The sequence below is a fragment of the Cydia splendana genome, chromosome 13 (genome assembly GCF_910591565.1).
Source record: "Cydia splendana chromosome 13, ilCydSple1.2, whole genome shotgun sequence".
NCBI classification, from domain to species: Eukaryota; Metazoa; Arthropoda; class Insecta; order Lepidoptera; family Tortricidae; genus Cydia; species Cydia splendana.
In genome coordinates, this window is record NC_085972.1 from 19,131,855 (window position 1) to 19,150,732 (window position 18,878).

An 18,878-nucleotide genomic window follows, 5' to 3' on the forward strand; every position below is an offset into this window, starting at 1 on the left:
CTTTATACATTTCTGAACGACAACTTACTATATAAGCTTGCTGTCACTGCTGCCAACCGTCAGTTATTTGTGCTCTGCGATACAGTGTTTTCGTTCGTACGTTACGTGTTGTTATTTTGTGCATTGTATTGAAATAACGAAGTGAAGTGAACCCGTTTGCTTACTTTGTGATACGAATTTATGCAGTCAATATGTTGGTCGGACCACAAAAATCTAAAGTCAGTGAGAACAAATATGCCAAACCATACTGTCAGTGTTTCAAGAAACGTGAACCAGTGCCATGGAAGCAGATGAACCCCTGCTCATGTGGAGAGGACGTTGAAGGTTATTCTTTTACTTTTAAACTATGAGTTAATAAATAAAGTGGAATGCCACCCTAAGACATAGTGCGCTAATGCAATGCATTTAAACTGATTTAAAACTGTGCAAAAGCACAATCCAAAATATCACATGATTTAAATCAATGAATAAACTAGACTTATTTACATTCTGTAGCTATTTTTATCATATAGTAGTGGTAGGATAAGATAATATTTATTTGAATATCTTTGATAAGATAGAATAGAAGAACTACTGATCTTAATAATTTACCCTTTTATATCAGTCATGTTATATGATAAACAAATCATTTGTTTTCAAGGTTCTAGAACTTCAAACATTTTTATTAGACAGTCAGAGTACTTGGATTCTCTATTGCGTGTCAGTAAGAGTCTCTGGAGCAGACTGTGATAGTATTGAAGTTAATACTTTTTAAATGTTTAGTTACAAAGAGTTCTTTCTGCAGGCAGTGTCATTATAGATAAATATTACTGTGTAAAGTATTTTTTTTACATTAGATGTTGTCCATACTGTAGTGTCATTATAATTTGAATATATAGGTATATATTCAAATCATACGCAATTCTTGAATATAGAAGCATATATTAAATAATACACAATTCTTTGTGGCAACTAAGCCAAGTGGACGGAAACAGGCACTGGACGGTGAACTGATGCAATGACCCTATATCTTTTTCCCCACCTGGATTATTCTATTGAGATAAACTTCACTAACTTCAGACATATTTGTCTAGAATTACAAGTTTATAGAGAAATGTGCTTTATTCAGGGGCATATTTTGAAATTTGGCGCCCTGGGCCAATACGTTTCGCCGCCCCAGAAGTCTAGGAAGAAAAACAAAACACAATCCGTCAGGGGCAGCATGTGGGGGTTGGCGCCCCTGGCCATGGCCCGGAGGGCCCTAGGGTAAATACGCCCCTGGCTTTTTTAGACTGTCATTACTCATAAAAGATAGTTATCTCGGCTACATGACACAACTAAGTGCTGCATTAAGTTGTCATAAGATCACATTTTCCTCCTTGCTACCATTAACTATTATTAAACAAACATCCCTAAAGATAGAAAAAAATTTACATCTACTTACCTACCGTAAGTTTGTTTTTTAGTTAACTTAAAACTTAACAATTTTGGGAACATATCAAATTATTTTATCAATATTTAATTTATGTGTTTTTAATTTAGTTACACTAGTATTCTTTACTAGTATCTTTTCATTTAACAAAAAGCTTTACTATTTTTCCTCGGTAAATCTTTACTTTATGGACCCACGATTTTTGGGGTGGGGAGGGGGGGGAGGGGGTGGAGAGGGCTACCCCCCAGTCCAACCCCCATGGTGAGGAACCCCATGGTTATGGAGATATTCATGGTTAAAGTTATGGAATTACTAAGAAATAAGGGATTACAGCAAATTTTGAAGGAGGAGGGGGTGAGGGGTGAGGGGGGCGCGCTTCGCCCGAAGGCCCGCTTCGTCGCCCCTGAGGTCGCGAGCTGACGAGACCATAGCTCGCTTGTGGACGTCGCCGGCTCGCTACGCTCGCCACCTCCCACCCCCTGCGCTTCGCTATTTGGTCTCGGTCGCTCGCTGACCTCGGGGCTACTCCGCGAGCCTTCGACCTCAGCGGTGAAGCTGTTGGATCTGGGTTAGGTCCGGCGCTGCGGAAGAGCAGCCCTTCCGCCCTCGCGTGACAAAGCACGCTCACTACACTCGGCTCCGCAGCTTCCCTCCCTCCGCGCCTCCGTTTTTGGAATTGCTCTCTAGGGGTAGGACAGACAAGACCACGTGGATAGTGGGGTGCTCTGATTCGGTTTTAAGTGACCTTGACATTTTGGCTACCTTGAGATTCTGGTGACCAAAGATTTTGGTGACCTTGAGATTCTGGTGACCAAAATTTTTGGTGACCTTGAGATTTTGGTCACCATAAAATTTCGTGACCTTGAGATTTCGGTGACCTTGAGGATGGTGGTGTGGTATAAAAGGTAATATAAATTAACAAAAAACGGCACCTATCGACATCTGCTATTACATTTCTCCTTTATTTCATAGTAATTTCATACAAACTTTAACCATGGATATCTCCATAACCATGGGGTTCCGCGCCATGGGGGTTGGACTGGGGGGTAGCCCTTTGCACCCTCTACCCCCCCATACCCAACACACCCTCCAAATCGTGGGTCCATAAAGTAAAGATTAGCCAGATTAACATTAAGTTAAAAAGCTATGATATATCTTATTCATTTTAAAATTACAAAATCTTTTACACAGATATACTTTAAAAAATATCGCTTCCCGAATCTAGTCAGCAATCAGATAGAGATAGCCGCTTTACAGGCATTGAAATCTATGTAAATTAGTAAATATACCCAATTTTACGAAAAAAGTAATTTAAACGTAATTAAATAGTAATTCTTGCTCAAATAAATAGTGTACTTCTCAATCATCAAGCCTCATCCATCTGACAACTCTTAATTTCATTTCAGTACGCGAATGGAAATGGCAACAGCCGGAAGAGAGCCAGAGTTGGGTCGTGTTCGAAGACAACCAGAAGCAAGTCACGTTCCATCCCTTCTACAGTTCCGGTACAGCTGCGGTGCGAGGGGACACAGCTTTCAGCAGGGACCATCACTATTACTGGGAAATCAAGATGCTAACAGACACATATGGCACTGATATTGTGAGTATTTTTTATCTTACCGCACCATGGGCCTAATAGTATAGTAGTAGTATTAGGGTAATGTTCGACGCCATTAGAAGTGGGATGTGTTTTACAGTTCCGGTACTACTGCGGTGCAAGGAGACACAGAGCCTACTACCAACATCGAAAAATTGAAAACCGTGATCTTCCTCTCTATCGCTCTTGCATATTTGAGCGATAAAGAAAGAGAGGTAGATAAAGAAATTTGGAATTCTAATAGTCAAATTATGGTAGTATTCGACGTCATCAGAAGTAGGATGAGGAGAGCACCTTCCTTACTCATTAGGTAATGGGTGGTTACAAGTTTTTTTAACACTAGATGTAACCAAACTAGAGTAGTTTTCGATGTCAACGGAAGCAGACATTCCTTTCAAAGATTAATTGCCTAATTTAAGTATGCCCTTTTTAACAGACTCAAGAGTACACATACGCATGACAAATTAAATTATTCAATAATACAACTCATCCGTAGTCTGAGCTGAGCCCATTCAAGGTTTACGTACAATATACATTTGCGTCAAAAGGTAAACCAATGCGGTTGGTATCTTTCAGCTTTTGTTTAAGCTTCGTAACACTACTTATGCGCAGTTTGTTCCCTATAGTTCGTTGGCATTCTTTCTCAAGGCAAGCCGAGATAGCTTTTTCTAGTTTTCCTGGCAGTTTGCCTAAATGCCGGGGATTGAGAGCGCCAGGGTCTAGGGCGCACGTGTATAGTTGTCGCCAGAGTCAAACTAATGAAATAATGGATCGTCCATTATTTCCTCATCGGAGTCTAACGTAATAATTTTAAATGGGACAATCACGTAATGTAGGTCGTATGTCGTATTGATAGATATTAGACACGTTTCGATCTGAACCAAACATGTGTTAAGTTCACTGATAATGATAATTAAATTACCTAGCCTATGCTTCTTCTTCTTCCTAGTCGAATCCTCATGTCTGAGGGTCGTGACCACCATAAGTCGCTCTGCGCTGTAGTGCTCTCCATCCTGGCCTATTCATTGCCTTCCTTAAGGAACCCTGCCTATGCTATTACACTACTATTAGTTTGTTATCGTACGACTTTCCTTTAGAACCCGCTGAAAAATAAGAGACATCTTTCGACCAGGTAATTTGTTCGATTTCAAATTGCTACATATGATTCGTGTTGTGAAAACAATTAGTTAACTAAATTATAAATATACCTTAATAGATTTAACTCTACCACCACCTGTTTTTTGACCTTGTAATAAGACCGACTTATTCTACATTTCTCATCTAACCAATGTCCACAGATGGTAGGCATCGGCACCGACAAAGTCAACATCGCCGACAGCCGCTTCAGGTTCACGTCGCTCCTCGGCGAGGACGAGCATTCCTACGGCCTGTCGTACAAAGGCGCCGTGCGACACGACGCCAAGAAGGCCGACAGTCCGGGCTTCTGTCGCGGCTCCATAGTTGGCGTGCGCGTCGATATGTGGCAGGGCACGCTGGAGTTCTACCTCAACAGGAAACCACAAGGTAAGTTATGTAACTTAACTAAGATACCTTCTGTCCTTGAAGAGGACGAGCATTCCTAAAGCCTGTCGTACAAAGGCGCCGTGCGACATGACGCGAAGAAGGCCGACAGTCCGGGCTTCTGTCGCGGCTCCATAGTTGGCGTGCGCGTCGATATGTGGCAGGGCACGCTGGAGTTCTACCTCAACAGGAAGCCACAAGGTAAGTTTTGTAACTTAACTAAGATACCTTCTGTCCTTGAAGAGGACGAGCATTCCTAAAGCCTGTCGTACAAAGGCGCCGTGCGACACGACGCGAAGAAGGCCGACAGTCCGGGCTTCTGTCGCGGCTCCATAGTTGGCGTGCGCGTCGATATGTGGCAGGGCACGCTGGAGTTCTACCTCAACAGGAAGCCACAAGGTAAGTTTTGTAACTTAACTAAGATACCTTCTGTCCTTGAAGAGGACGAGCATTCCTAAAGCCTGTCGTACAAAGGCGCCGTGCGACATGACGCGAAGAAGGCCGACAGTCCGGGCTTCTGTCGCGGCTCCATAGTTGGCGTGCGCGTCGATATGTGGCAGGGCACGCTGGAGTTCTACCTCAACAGGAAGCCACAAGGTAAGTTTTGTAACTTAACTAAGATACCTTCTGTCCTTGAAGAGGACGAGCATTCCTAAAGCGTGTCGTACAAAGGCGCCGTGCGACACGACGCGAAGAAGGCCGACAGTCCGGGCTTCTATCGCGGCTCCATAGTTGGCGTGCGCGTCGATATGTGGCAGGGCACGCTGGAGTTCTACCTCGACAGGAAGCCACAAGGTAAGTTTTATAACTTAACTATAGGTTACAAGTTAACTTCTATCCTCGGTGAAGTGGACTTACCTCCTGTTCCTAACCCTCTTTCAATGTTGTAGTGATGAATACGAAGAAAATCTATGGGTTTTGACTTTGCATGGATATTACTACAGATAGCACATACTAGCGGATCCATACCATCCGCATTTTAAATTTTGATCTCATCCTTTGTTGTCTCACTCTCACACCTACTGACCGGAATTTTAGCAGTAGGTCCCTATGTTATGTAGGTACAATAACAAGCGATGTTTCATTCCTCGTCCATCCATGTATCTAAAGGATTAAACACGATTAAGATAGTGCCGGCCGAATTCACAATCAAACAAACATAGGATTTGGGTTAATCTATGTTAATTAAATATGATTGACGTTAATCTGTAAGTAATTAAATGTTGTACTAGTGTCGCGTGCGTTTTGCACACTGCGTTTTATGACGAATTAAATTTTAGTCGTAGGTATCTAATCTTTGATAATGAATTAAATAAATATTTTAAATCAGTCATGCAGTGGAAGATCGCAATGATTGAAACAATTAGTATTACAGTCCAAATGTAATTAAAGGAAAAATTAATAATTAACAAATTCCTGTTATGATAGGAAAAAAATTCGAATATTATTTTTGCAAATGTGACATCTCTGTTTTCCAAGTATTATGATTTAATAATGTATTTATTTCCTCGTTATATTATATTTATATTATATTAATATTCATAATTTCTATCAAAAGATCTCGTTTAGGTATCTACTCCGCACTGCATGTCGTATAAACTATAGGTGGAAAGTTTTTATGTATTTGTAGTAATCTTGTTAAAACGTAAACAATCAAATTTACTCGAATTAATAGTGTTTATGTGTTACGAAATGTTAACATTAATTATGCTTATCACTGTAACACTATACGTATACAGGGGCTCCCTAATTGGCTATTTAAATATGCAGTTATCTGTTTATCGTGTTGTATTTGTGTTGTAGGTGCCATTTTTAGAAACCTGTGGCAGTTATATTATAAGTTATAACCTCACTCACCTCTTTTCAAAATTGGTAAAAACAAGACACTTCGTCAGGGCTCGTCATGGATTTTTTCTCTCCGTTTATCGCGGGTGTTTTTTGACAGATTACCTTTCTGAAAATTGAAATAATAAATATATCAGTAAGTTTTGGTTTGGTAATCCCGCTGACTCTAGCTGAAGAAATGATGAATTATTGTAAACATGAAAGAATGTATGAACAAGTGGAAACCCCTGACCTTTTACCTAAAAGGAAAATAAAATTAATACTAAAATTAGACAGTGGCGTAGTGGTTTCATATTAATATACAGTGTAAACTCCATATAACGTCACTCGATTCACTCCCTATAACGTCGACATTTGTTGGCTATAGTTGCCTTATTTTAATATTAATTTCTCTTTATATAAAGAAAACTCTATAGCGCACAAAAAACGTCTGTACGTCTACCACCAGTTTTGACATTGACATAACGCTCACGTCTACGTAATTTACTTTCTGTACATCTCGCTTGCACTAATATGCGAGTACGAGCGAGATGCATAGAAAGTAAGTTCCGTAGACGTGAGCGTATATGTCAATGTCAAAACTAATGGTAGACGTATAGTCCCTTGAGTGTCGCTATATAGAGTTTACACTATTATATAAAATAACTAACTTGGGTACTGATGGACAACAGTGTGTTGAATTGAATGTAAGAATTCGAAATTTTAAACATTTTAAAACAAATATTCGGAATCGCCGACGGGGTTAAATATATTGTTATCGCCGCTATTTACTTATGTTATTTTGTTAACACAAACTGTTCATCCAATTATAATAATACCAATTACTATATCGCTACGAGAGTGCAATTGTTGGTTTGATAGCGTGACATATGACATCGTAAACAAATTCAAACTATTAAGGCTTGGCCAAACACACAGCGCGACACAGCGCCGCGTCCGCGCCGCGTGATGCCGACGCGATGCCTGTTCAAACAGGGCGCGCACGGATCGCGCCGGAATCACGCTCTCAACACGCCCTCTTCGCGCGCGCGAACGCGGCGGCCCGCCGCGTCCGCTCGGCGCTTGGCGCGACAGAAGCGGGGCGTGATACCGGCGGGACGCAGTCTGTTTGACGTCGGTAACCTGTTAGCATGTGTACGCTGCGTCGCGCTGTGTGTTTGGCCAGGCCTTTATATTATCAGAGTGACAACAACATAGTAATAAACATACGAAGGTTAAATCGGTCGGTTGCATAACGTTTTATTTCAACATCACATAAACCGGAACAAAGTTACAAGTTACACCGGTCTACAGGTTGGCCCAAAGCACGTAAACATTTTTACTACGGCATATTGTTGATAAGTTTAACAAACGTGTGCGTTTGTGTATCAAAGCTTTTATTGACATTTTGTAGAAGACGTATAAGTAACTAAATATGTATTCCTAAAATTTATTGTAAACGTAATTTTGGGGCATCCTGTATTACCTATATAACCCGAATTTGAAGAGCGAGGTTTACTTAAAAAACGTTCTACCTAAATAATAAATAAACATTATGATTTTGCTTATTTTTTTAAATGTGCTATTCATTGTTACTTTGTGCATTATTGCTCTATAAAATTATCCATTTACCCCAACTTAAAGTTCATTTGCCTTTGCAAAAATTCACCAGAAACATATTTCTCATATGCTTCCTTAAATTAGGCGAATAAAAAATAAAAGTAGTTAGGATTCTTTACGACAAAAATGCTAACGCATACTTACGTGACTACTGGCACTCACGAGTAATTACGGTACTTGTGTGTGGAGTCACATGGTGTGGTATCGTAACATGGACTTTTATTGTGAAATGTTAAAAAAACGATTCTCACTTCACAATGTGTTATTGTTTTGATACGAAATTGACGATTGATCGATCGTCAGTGTCGTATCTAAAACGATCATCAATGCCGAGTCGTTGATGGCAATGATGACCCTTTTATAATACTCGAGCTAATTATTACTTGATACAAGATATACGACTATATACACGAGTTACACGACTGTCTGTATGGGCAACTTTTGTTATGAGACCCTGGATCCCAAAAAAATTTGAAATTTGAGACAATGTAACGAGACCAGGATTTTTTGTGATTTCCGAGTTGCTGCTATAGTAAAAGTTGATCAATACATCACCTAAAAATGTCACCTAGTATAGCAATAGGTACGTATAGATAGATAGACGCATAGTTGGAGGTATACCATATTGATTCATCGACTTTACTGTTCGTTCGTTTTCAAATTCAGTTTCTAAGTACAGGAAATGCAATAAACGCACTTCCAATACCTATCAATCAATCAATCAATCAAATTCTTTATTTCAGGCAAAAAAAAAAATAATAACATCATAATAAAATACCTATGTAGTCATTGTTATTATAAGATAATGTCTCTATCTGCACAATCCAGTTATTATAAGATAAGCTAAGCCGGCTCGATTACAATGTTGCGTGGAATCGTTTACTAGTTTGCGCATTAATTAGAATAATTAGTTTTACAGTGGGTATTTAATTATTCTCGTAAGCAGGGCAATTAAGTCTAGCCTACTTAGGTACCGAGTTACAGACAACATCCTAAAGATTTAGAGTACAGTTGATGTCAAAGATATCTTTACATTTTTCGCCTTATTATTACATTTATTACAAAGGAGTAAGGTGCAAAAGTGTAAACATATCTTTGACGTCGACTGCACTATCTTCTATATCGGAGCGGTCGAGGTGCTCAAAAATATCTGATCGCGCACCATAGGGCCTTGACAATATAGATAGAGGCATGTTCTGTTACTTGTAAACACCTTGGTCGCTCCGATATATCTGATGGCGACTGTACAACGATATTGACATTGATCAGTTCACTAACCGTTACTAACGTATTAGTTCCTCATCTTAACGTTTTGTAGTGTCCGAGAGATACCGGATTTTTTTTACCTAAACCGAACCGGTTTTGTTTTGCTCTAGTTTCATTTCTTCAACATGATTTATATGCCGAAACCGGAACTTCGGCCAGACACTACCTAAAATACAGTTTCGGCGCGGACGAAAGGTTCAGCTATTGTTTGGCTTCCATACTGATTAATAAAAAAAACAGACAAATTGAAAACTTCTTCGTATTTTAAGAGTCTGTTAAAAGCTTACATTGATTTAACAGTATTTCTTACTATTATGCTTTCCTTATTGAGCCATTTAATTCAGTGGCATTGCCTTGCACCTGACATTCGACTGACTCTCGTGATTAAGTAATTTAGTGATAATTGGCACGCACACTTTCAACTGGTTAAAAACTTAGGCTGCTTTGGTATGACTCAATTGGATACCTAGGCTATCCTGTCATTTCATTCAGCAAGCTAATTTTGCCATAAATAAAGCGGTTCAAGCTCTAAATCATAGGTCCTTTATCAATTCTTATCCTTTTGAACGCCAAACGGCGCATCCATTTGCCGTGCCACTGACGCCACGGGGGTAAAATTTATATTTAATATAAGTAATGCCAACCTAAAAGTGGGGTGTTTTTCAGTAGATTTTCATCAAAAAACGATCTACGTCAAATGCCGTCTTTGGCGTCGTTGTCACGATTTTGCGTTGACGTCAATTGCTGTCTGTGGCGTTCAAAAGGTTAAGATTGATCCGACGAAAATGTAACTAACCCAGACCCTGAAGTTATTGAAAACATTTTTAATTAATGATAATTAACTTCCGTCCTGTAAGGTCAATACTCGTATAACGGCTTGTCAACATGCGATTTCATTGTCAGATGCATCAACTTGTCAAGGTACTTCCATATTCTTCGTAGTTATATTTATATTGTTAAACTTGAAAGATTTTGCTTACACCATGACAAAGGCAAAGGTGGCTGATAGTAGCAACCTATGTAGGTATGTAAAAGTGGGTTTGTTTTAGTTAGGTACGTTGCTCCACCGTAGCGTCGACACTAATGAGCCCATATTATGAAATGATGAATTATACATATGTTCATAACCGGACCCTGGTCTGTGTAGTGCAACCGGATGACGTAGAAGTTAAGCTTAAGGGGCCCACTGATTAGTTGTTCGGAGCTCGTAAATTTTGCGTTTAACTGACAGGCCGATATCGTCCGGCGAACTGGTAATCTGTGGGCCCCTTTACCAAATAGGAAGAGTTGTGCAACTTTTTGTCATCTAATCGCGCCTTTATTAATTCACAGGCATATCCTTCTACAACCTCCGCCGCCACCAAAACCTGTTCCCCATGGTGTGTTCCACCGCGGCGCAGTCAACCATGAGACTGATATACGCGGCGTCATGGCGGGCGTCGTTACTGGTCGACGCGGCAAAGATATTGTCAGCTTCAGTCAGTGAGGAAGAACGAGCGAGGATACCGCCGGGGCTGTGGCGGCTGTTGAGACCGCATTTCTGGATGCTGATGCCTACTGAAGGTGAGTTGTCTAATGTACTGGTCTATGTAGCTATTACAATCCCCATGGTGTGTTCCACCGCGGCGCAGTCAACCATGCGACTGATATATATGCTGCGTCCTGGCGGGCGTTGTTACTGGTCGACGCGGCGAAAATACTGTCAGTTTTAATCAGTGAGGAAGAACGAGCGAGGATACCGCCGGGGCTATGGATGCTGTTCAGAATGCACTTCTAGATGCTCATGCCTACTGAAGGTGAGTTATGTTAGGTTATGTCTAATTTACTACTAACAGTCGATGAGGCGAGAGTCCTGTCTGCAACTCTGCATCAGGTATGCACTCCAAATTTATGTTGAGCAAGTGGTTTCTCGTGTAAACTGAGCATATACGGAAAACTCCTCTCAAACAAAAACGTGATATCTCATGAGCATGACCTACATAATACAAGATAACTGTTGTTAGATGTCGCTTAATTGTCTTATTTGTCTGCGATAGCGATGTTTTAAATAAAAACCGGGTTTAAATAGGTGAGACAGATAACGTAAAATTGTGGTCGATGAACTATAGTACTTAACACAAAGTGACCCAATTGTATGTGGTTATGGATGTTACCAAGCGGGCGTCGGATCATTAAGAAACATTAATTAGCCATTCACAGAAAATATAAATTAGTATCTAGATATAAACTAGTAGCTAGTAGTACCCGTGGTTTCACCAGCATGTAAGCGTTCTGTATCACCTTCCTCAAGGGTGGGTGGATTTCCAAAACAAAAAGAACGATTAGGTAAAGCTTTTTACAGGATAAGTTCTATCAAAATTTGTTTAGTAGTTTCTAGGTTAAAAGGTAATAGGCGGCCAGACACATTTAGTATAATAGTGTACCTACGGTTGAGACACATTTAGTATAATAGTGTACCTACGAATATACGCCCTGGTTGACGTAACCACAAAAATTATCTATAAGTACAATAAACTCTTAGGAAACGAAATAAAAAAGGAATCACCATATCATAGATGGTTTAGTCTTAATCTAATCTACTCTTAAGCTATACTAATAGAAACAGGAATACTTGATTAATTATGCCTCGTGGCGTGTTAATATTTCCTCGTTTTACGAGTAATATTAATAAGGAAATACTATATATTCTATACATTACCTTGTCCATTACATACGAGTATTAGAAGTCGTAAAAGAAATCCGTACAATATTCTATCCCAGAAGATTTATAAAGACCCGACTAGACTATATCATTATAAGTAGAAATGTGTGTGGCGTATTTATCGTGGACAGACTATCACTCATATATATATCGTCAGGCGACAACCAAAAACAAGAAGTACCACAAATTCAGAACCATAGTTAACCGTACTAGTAACAAAAACCAATATCAATACTTGCCATTTAAAAAATCGCAGCAGCATCCTTAAGGGCATTTTCACTTAACTGTGCACCTTTAACGCCCGGTTAGCAATCGTTACAAAACTGACGGTCAATGTCAAATCCCATACATTTTGTCAAGAATGTAACGGTTAGACGCTACTGAAACACGACTTAAGTCGCGCTTTAAAGTACAAGTTAAATGAAAATGCCCTTAAAGGAACTTGGTTACAGAAATCTGCTGACTATTTTCATCTATAATTACAGCGGTCAAACAAAGCATTAATCTTTATCTAGGATCTAGGTTAGAAGTCAAAGAGATAATCAAAGTTTTCCACCATGTAGCAATTCAATTAAAATGTTTCTACTGTTTGTAGTCACTATTATATGATAATTATATTGATAAAACAAATAAATATAATCATATTCAATCAAGCGTAGAGACAGTATACGCGTGCACGGATCAATTTATTTATTATTCGATCAATTTACCGTATATATTCATTCAATTTACCGTATATATTCATTCAATTTATCGTATATATTCATTTGTATTGGTCGATCTACTTGAATTCATAATAGTTAATATTTCAATTTCAATAAGGAAAATATGTGAGATTTCAAAAATATTTTGCAATTTAAGAGGAACGACGCTCAATTCTCCATACAAAGGTCGTCCTCATTTTCATCCCTGGATATTGCCATTATGGAAAATATTTATTCACGGAATTTTATGTATTTCAGTAGGTATATAAGTACATTTATCTTTACAACATAATAAACAAAAACCCGTTATTACAGGTGACAGAAAACCATACCAGTCAGTTGTTAAATAAAGCCGACCTTCACTTTTGTTAGTATGTTAATACGGTGTTATTTGTATGAGATTAAAGTATATAGTATTTAATGCGTGCATATCATGCTTTTACTCTTCTTTATTTCTTGTGTTATCTCAGAGAAAGTCATAAGCCAATATGATAAAGATAGGACAGGATCTTAACCCATACAATGTAAAGTCTACAGCGGAAGTTGCTAAAAATCAACTGACCGTAACTTTATTTTAAAGAGAATAAGAGCGTTTGTGGGTAATTTTGATATCAATTATAATCTTATGGCTACAAAACTTACGAGACTATTAAACAAAACTGGTTACGGAGCGAAACATGACGGACAACATTCGACTTTACTTCTTGTCTGTATATTATAGATAAGGATCCGGACTAAATTGTTAGTTATCTTTATACTTTCTTTTATGAACGATTTTTTCTGCTCTCTACAGCATAACGGAGGTTTGAACCCGCGATTATTGCCCATGCCCACCACACAATATGAAAGCCATTTTTATACACTTTATAAATGTTATGAGTTTCTCACGAAGACTTTGCAAGTATTATTTTAGGAAACAAAGTCAGCTGTAGTTGAAATGGTCCGATAAGGGGTCAATGACAGTTCGTCGGCTCGCTGTGATAGTGGTTGGAGCGGTCTAGCGTAGTGATTCACACGGACTAATAACTTCACATACGAACTGAAATTACTATTGCGAGTTAGGGCTCCATAGGAGTATTTAAAACTTGAGAAATAATTTTCACACTGATACAGAAAACTGGCTTTAATCTCTAGTTTTTAGGGTTCCGTATACAAAGGGTAAGAACGGGACCCTATTACTAAGACTCCACTGTCTGTCTGTCACCAGGCTGTATCTCAAGACACTTGAAATTTTCACAGATGATGTGTTTCTGTTGCCGCTACAACAACAAATACTAAAAAGTACGGAACCCTCGGTGAGCGAGTTCGACTCGCACTTGTCCGGTTTTTAAAATCATCCGAAGATTAAATCAAATCACTGACTGAAAATTGAATGCGCTCGCACCTTTTGCAGGTTGCAGGTAGTTTATTAGTTATTTGAGTATAGGTACCTTATACCTATTTATATTATCTATTGCTGCCACAAATCTTTGTCTTCAAAACAAACCAAATAAAATCATTTTATATCGTCACCTCTACTCTAGAACTCAAAAATACAGTAAGTAAACGATATTTTGCCAGTTTTGCATTAGAAATTTCAGTAGGTTATCTAAATATGTATTGTGTAACTAATCATCTGGTAATAGTGTTACCTAATACTTTGATTGAAAATAAAACTACGAATTAAGTTGACCATAGTCATTAACAACATACCTATGTTTATTTACATAATTGATGCCACAGTACACTCTGTTAATAATACATTGTAGGTAATACTTTAAAGGAAAACAGTTTATATTCTCTAGAGTCTAGTGCAGCGGTCGGTAACCTTTTAGCAGTCAAGGGCCACATAAACGTACTGGTGCTCGGTCCCAGTACATGTCATCTTGAAACTTAAGTCATTGTCAATAGAGGTGACAGCAAGGTGTCATCTATTGAGCATTAGCATGTCGAGCACTAGTACGTTTACCTTAGTAGTTAAGGTAGTTGATGCGGGCCGCATTTTGTTAATATGTGTGACTTTATCAGACATTGTTGTTTGACATACAAATTAGCCAGGAGGGCTCGCGGGCCGCAAGTGAGAGGTTCGCGGGCCGCCTGTTGCCGACCGCTGGTCTAGTGTGACAAACAAACACGGCTCGTGTAGGAAAACCGCAACAAAACGACCTTCTGAATTTAACGACCTTAGCTGATTACTTTATTTGTTTTAGAATTAGTGAGTTGTCCAAGCATTTTAAATGATATTGTAAAACCTACCTACCTATATTTATTAACCCTTAAATGCCCCAGAACTAATTTTTGGCCGGAATTCCTTGAAGTGCCCTCGGGGGGCACATTTTTTTCCGAGCGATTATTTCCGAAAATATTTACAAAAATATGTTAAAAATGGTTTTAGAACACCCCTATTCCTTTTGAAAAACCTATTCAACAACATAGGGTTGAAGAGAAAAAAAAACATCCCCACTGTACGTGTAGGGGAGGGAGGGGTTTGTCGGGATGATTGATTTATATATCCATGCCAAATTGCAGACAGACGGACATGGCGAAAGTATAAGGGTTCCTAGTTGAGTACGGAACCTAAAAAAACCGATGCTCTTTTTTTAAAGAGATTCACACAGGCCAAAAACCATATGCCTGCGAAATATGTAAGCCTTAAGAAAACTATTTTCTTTAAATTCCAGATTGCCTTCCCGACGCATCTCAACAAGAGTCTCCCATGGACTTTGAGGAAGTCAGCGATAGCGTGGTAAGTAATATAAAGACAAGACACTCATTGCATAATAAGATTAATAAGGAATTGTTAGTGCTCATCCTAGGGCTTTCCATTGGCATCCTTTGTACATATTTCGATGTAATTTGGCTGGCTTTAGATATACTGTAATTTTGTCCCTTTGGTGAAAGTTACTTGGCATTTATTAATATTTTATAGGGTAGGTATATTCAATAAAATATAATGTAAAAATAATTAGAAAATCAGAATATTGTTATCTATACTTACTGCAGTATTTTAGTACTTGTTTGAGACTTTAGAGTCTTTAGACTATTGTTTGAAAATTTTTATAAAGTTTTTAATGCAGTCTATAATCTTTCTTGCATGAGGAGGGTTAGCGATCGCGATAATAACTTTTTTTATGTTAAATATTTTATAAAATTTCAACGATAAATTGTACATTTATGTGACCAATTGTGCATGGAGTTCTTATCTTATTAATAAATTTAATAATACCTAATTTATGAGCATGATAAGTCCAGCATATCACGCCAATTAAGTCGGCATTCAATATTTGGGTGAGGGTAGGTTTTCTGTTACATGAGAAATTTGAGGGATATCTCCCCTATGTGTAGTTTTTATCCCGAAATCTTTTTAAAATAATCGTACATTCATTAATTATACACGCATGGATGGGTCAGACTCACGCCGAACAGGCATTATCAAACCAAATCCGGGGGATCTGTTATCTCCCTCATATGTATAGGCGTCTCGTTTGCAGCGCCGATCGTCGGGCGTGAAGCGGCGGCACTGGCAGATCGCGCCCGCCCGCGCGCGCCGCCCGGAGACGCTCGCCTGAGCGCGGCGCCAGCGACAAGCGGAGCGTGCAGCGTCGAGCTTCCAAGGGATTTGCACTGAGGCCACACGCATATACATGTTTGCATTTGTTATGGATGACGCGCCGGACGCTCCGCTGTTCACTGCTGAGTTTCCACTCAGATTGCCTTGATGGTGCGCGCGGCTACAAGCTCAACGACTACGTTCTCATTTGCCACTACCCTGACGACCCTGTTTATAGTCGCAAAGACAGATCAAGGCTAGTTTTAGCATAAGGATGATAATGATAAATTTCAAATATATAGTAGATTGTACAACAAGGGCATAAAGTCACCCATTTTTACCCGAGGCAATTTTTTTTTGAGGCAAAATGTAGACGAGGGTAAAAATGGACATTTATGCCCTTGTTGTACACTCTGCTTTTCACTTCGATTGCGAGGAAAATATACAAAAAATCAAATATTTAAGGTTATTTTAACGTATTTATTCAAGACTAAAGAAAATAGTTCTTGGGCCGGTTGGAGGCGCGGGGCACGCCGATCGGGAGAGCGCCGGTCGGGGGCGCGCCGGCAGGGCTGGCAGTTTGTATGGCAGAATTTGGACTTTATTGCTAAGTCAATAAGGGTCGTAATAGATGATTTTACTTTATGCTCTAGAGCATAAAATGCGATTTTATGTCGTCTACGCACGACATAAAGGTGCACTTTTTGAGCATGAGAAGTGAAAATAATTAATCAAATTTCAAATTTGCAATTGGGTAAACTTTCTTCGGCTTAAAATAAATTATTTCACACTGTGCACGAAATAAAATACCAGATAATTATTAGAAAAACATAGATAGCAGTTATTTTTAACTACAATTTCTATTTAATAAATCGGATTGAAATAAAAAAGTAAGCGAGTTGACCGTGACGTCACTATACACGTTTTCATATAAATTCCATATTAGCAAATCGTTTTGACAGTTTTAAAAAAGAAGCTGATTACACTAGTAGGCAAGTAGCCAATTGCCCACATTAGTAGGAGATAAACTAATATTTCTAATAATCCGACTCAATGCCAAGTCCGAGACACTGAATATAATGAATCAAAGATACCTACTTACTTAATATTTTTTACTAAAACGGGACTTAATAAGTAACTACAATTTACGCAACTAAGTCCCGTTTTAGTAAATAATAATGAGTAAAAATCGTGAAAATTTAAATTGGTGCAATGATACTTACCTGATCTGATTTTGATGTTCAAATCTAAATATGCATAATTCGTACGTACTGAGGATTTCGTTTCAATCTAAGGAAATAAATAGGGTTTACTCTAAAGGAATATTTATAATTTCCACCCTATCCTTATGTTGTAAAACCTACCTACCTATATTTATTAACCCTTAAATGAGCTAACCCAGAACTAATTTTTGGCCGGAATTCCTTGAAGTGCCCCCTGGGGGGGCACATTTTACGGGGGTAAGGGAATATAATTTAAGGTTTTTTAATGGATTATTACTGGATTTTAGTTGCACCTATCGCAGGAAGAGGCAGCATTCGTTAGATTTAATTACTGTTTTTAGGAATTAAATTTTGAGACAATTTACTTAATGGTCCCAAAGTAAATAGATTTATAATATAAATTTTACTATTATAAAAAAAATATTTCGCTTCGGGCATAACTCTTGTAAAATATATAGGTAATGTAATTTAGTTTTAAGCTGCATTTTATTTTGCTATTTTTGATCTATTAAAATGAATATTGTAACAAAGTACATATGAAAGTAGATATGTATGTATGTATTTAGTTGTGATTAGTTGTTTAAAGTCTGTATAATATTTGACTTTAATTTATTGTAAGGACGACGTAAGAATTGTACTTGTATAATGTTTCTTTAAATATGTAGGTATTTTATGGAATTGAGTCTGACTACTGAATGTTAAATATATAAATAGGCATTACGACATTTACGACCAATGCCAAAAGTAGGTATTTCATTAATTTCATGATTATTTAAGTGCCTTTTTCATAAGTCATAATGTCATTAGTAGAATGTTTTTGAGAACTGCTATGATTGCCGACTAAACTTACTATAGTATTTTTCAAACTGGAAGGGTCCGATGATAGATGTCAATTCAATACAATTTTGCGACATTTGGCATTTTTAGGTTATAAATTGTATGGAGGTGACATCTATCATCGTACCTTTCCAGTTTGAAAAATACTGTAACTTAATTACCTATTTTAAGACTTGGCGTGAATGATATGCTGAAATGGTAATTTGAAATAAATGTCTGTGATATGTTGGAATATTTTATTTCAATTTCATTCCTTTCTTAGTAAGAAATAACTTTTTAAGTATGATGATACATAGGATGCTATATATTTGCAATTATAACATTTATGCCTATAGTTCGTTTTTTTTAGCATTAGAAAGAACTTCTAAGAATGTAAGTGATCTTGACATGTCTTTTAATTGAAAAAAGCTTTTTAAAAATCAATAACTATTACTTATGAAAGCAGAAGAATATAAAAGATCGTATTAGATTCATAATTGTTACATATTTGCCGTAACTTATTTTTAAAATGTGTTTTTCAATTAAAAGACACATCAAGATTGTTTACCTTATTTCTAATGCTAAAAAAACGAACTATAATAGTAAGTACGTTTATTCTACATTTAGAGTTGTAGTGCATAATCCTTTACCATCGTACTTTCACGG

General features: G+C 38.0%; 1 protein-coding gene across 1 annotated transcript; it reads left to right on the plus strand.

The window, feature by feature from the left end:
• The first annotated feature begins 60 nt into the window (after nt 1-60).
• LOC134796296 (SPRY domain-containing SOCS box protein 3-like) lies at nt 61-18,465 on the plus strand. The gene is made up of 6 exons (XM_063768377.1): nt 61-324; nt 2,818-3,011; nt 4,307-4,532; nt 10,572-10,802; nt 15,305-15,369; nt 16,115-18,465. The coding sequence occupies exons 1-6, from the start codon at nt 192-194 to the stop codon at nt 16,190-16,192; spliced, it is 927 nt and encodes a 308-aa protein (XP_063624447.1). The 5' UTR covers nt 61-191; the 3' UTR covers nt 16,193-18,465.
• Nucleotides 18,466-18,878: the final 413 nt, after the last annotated feature.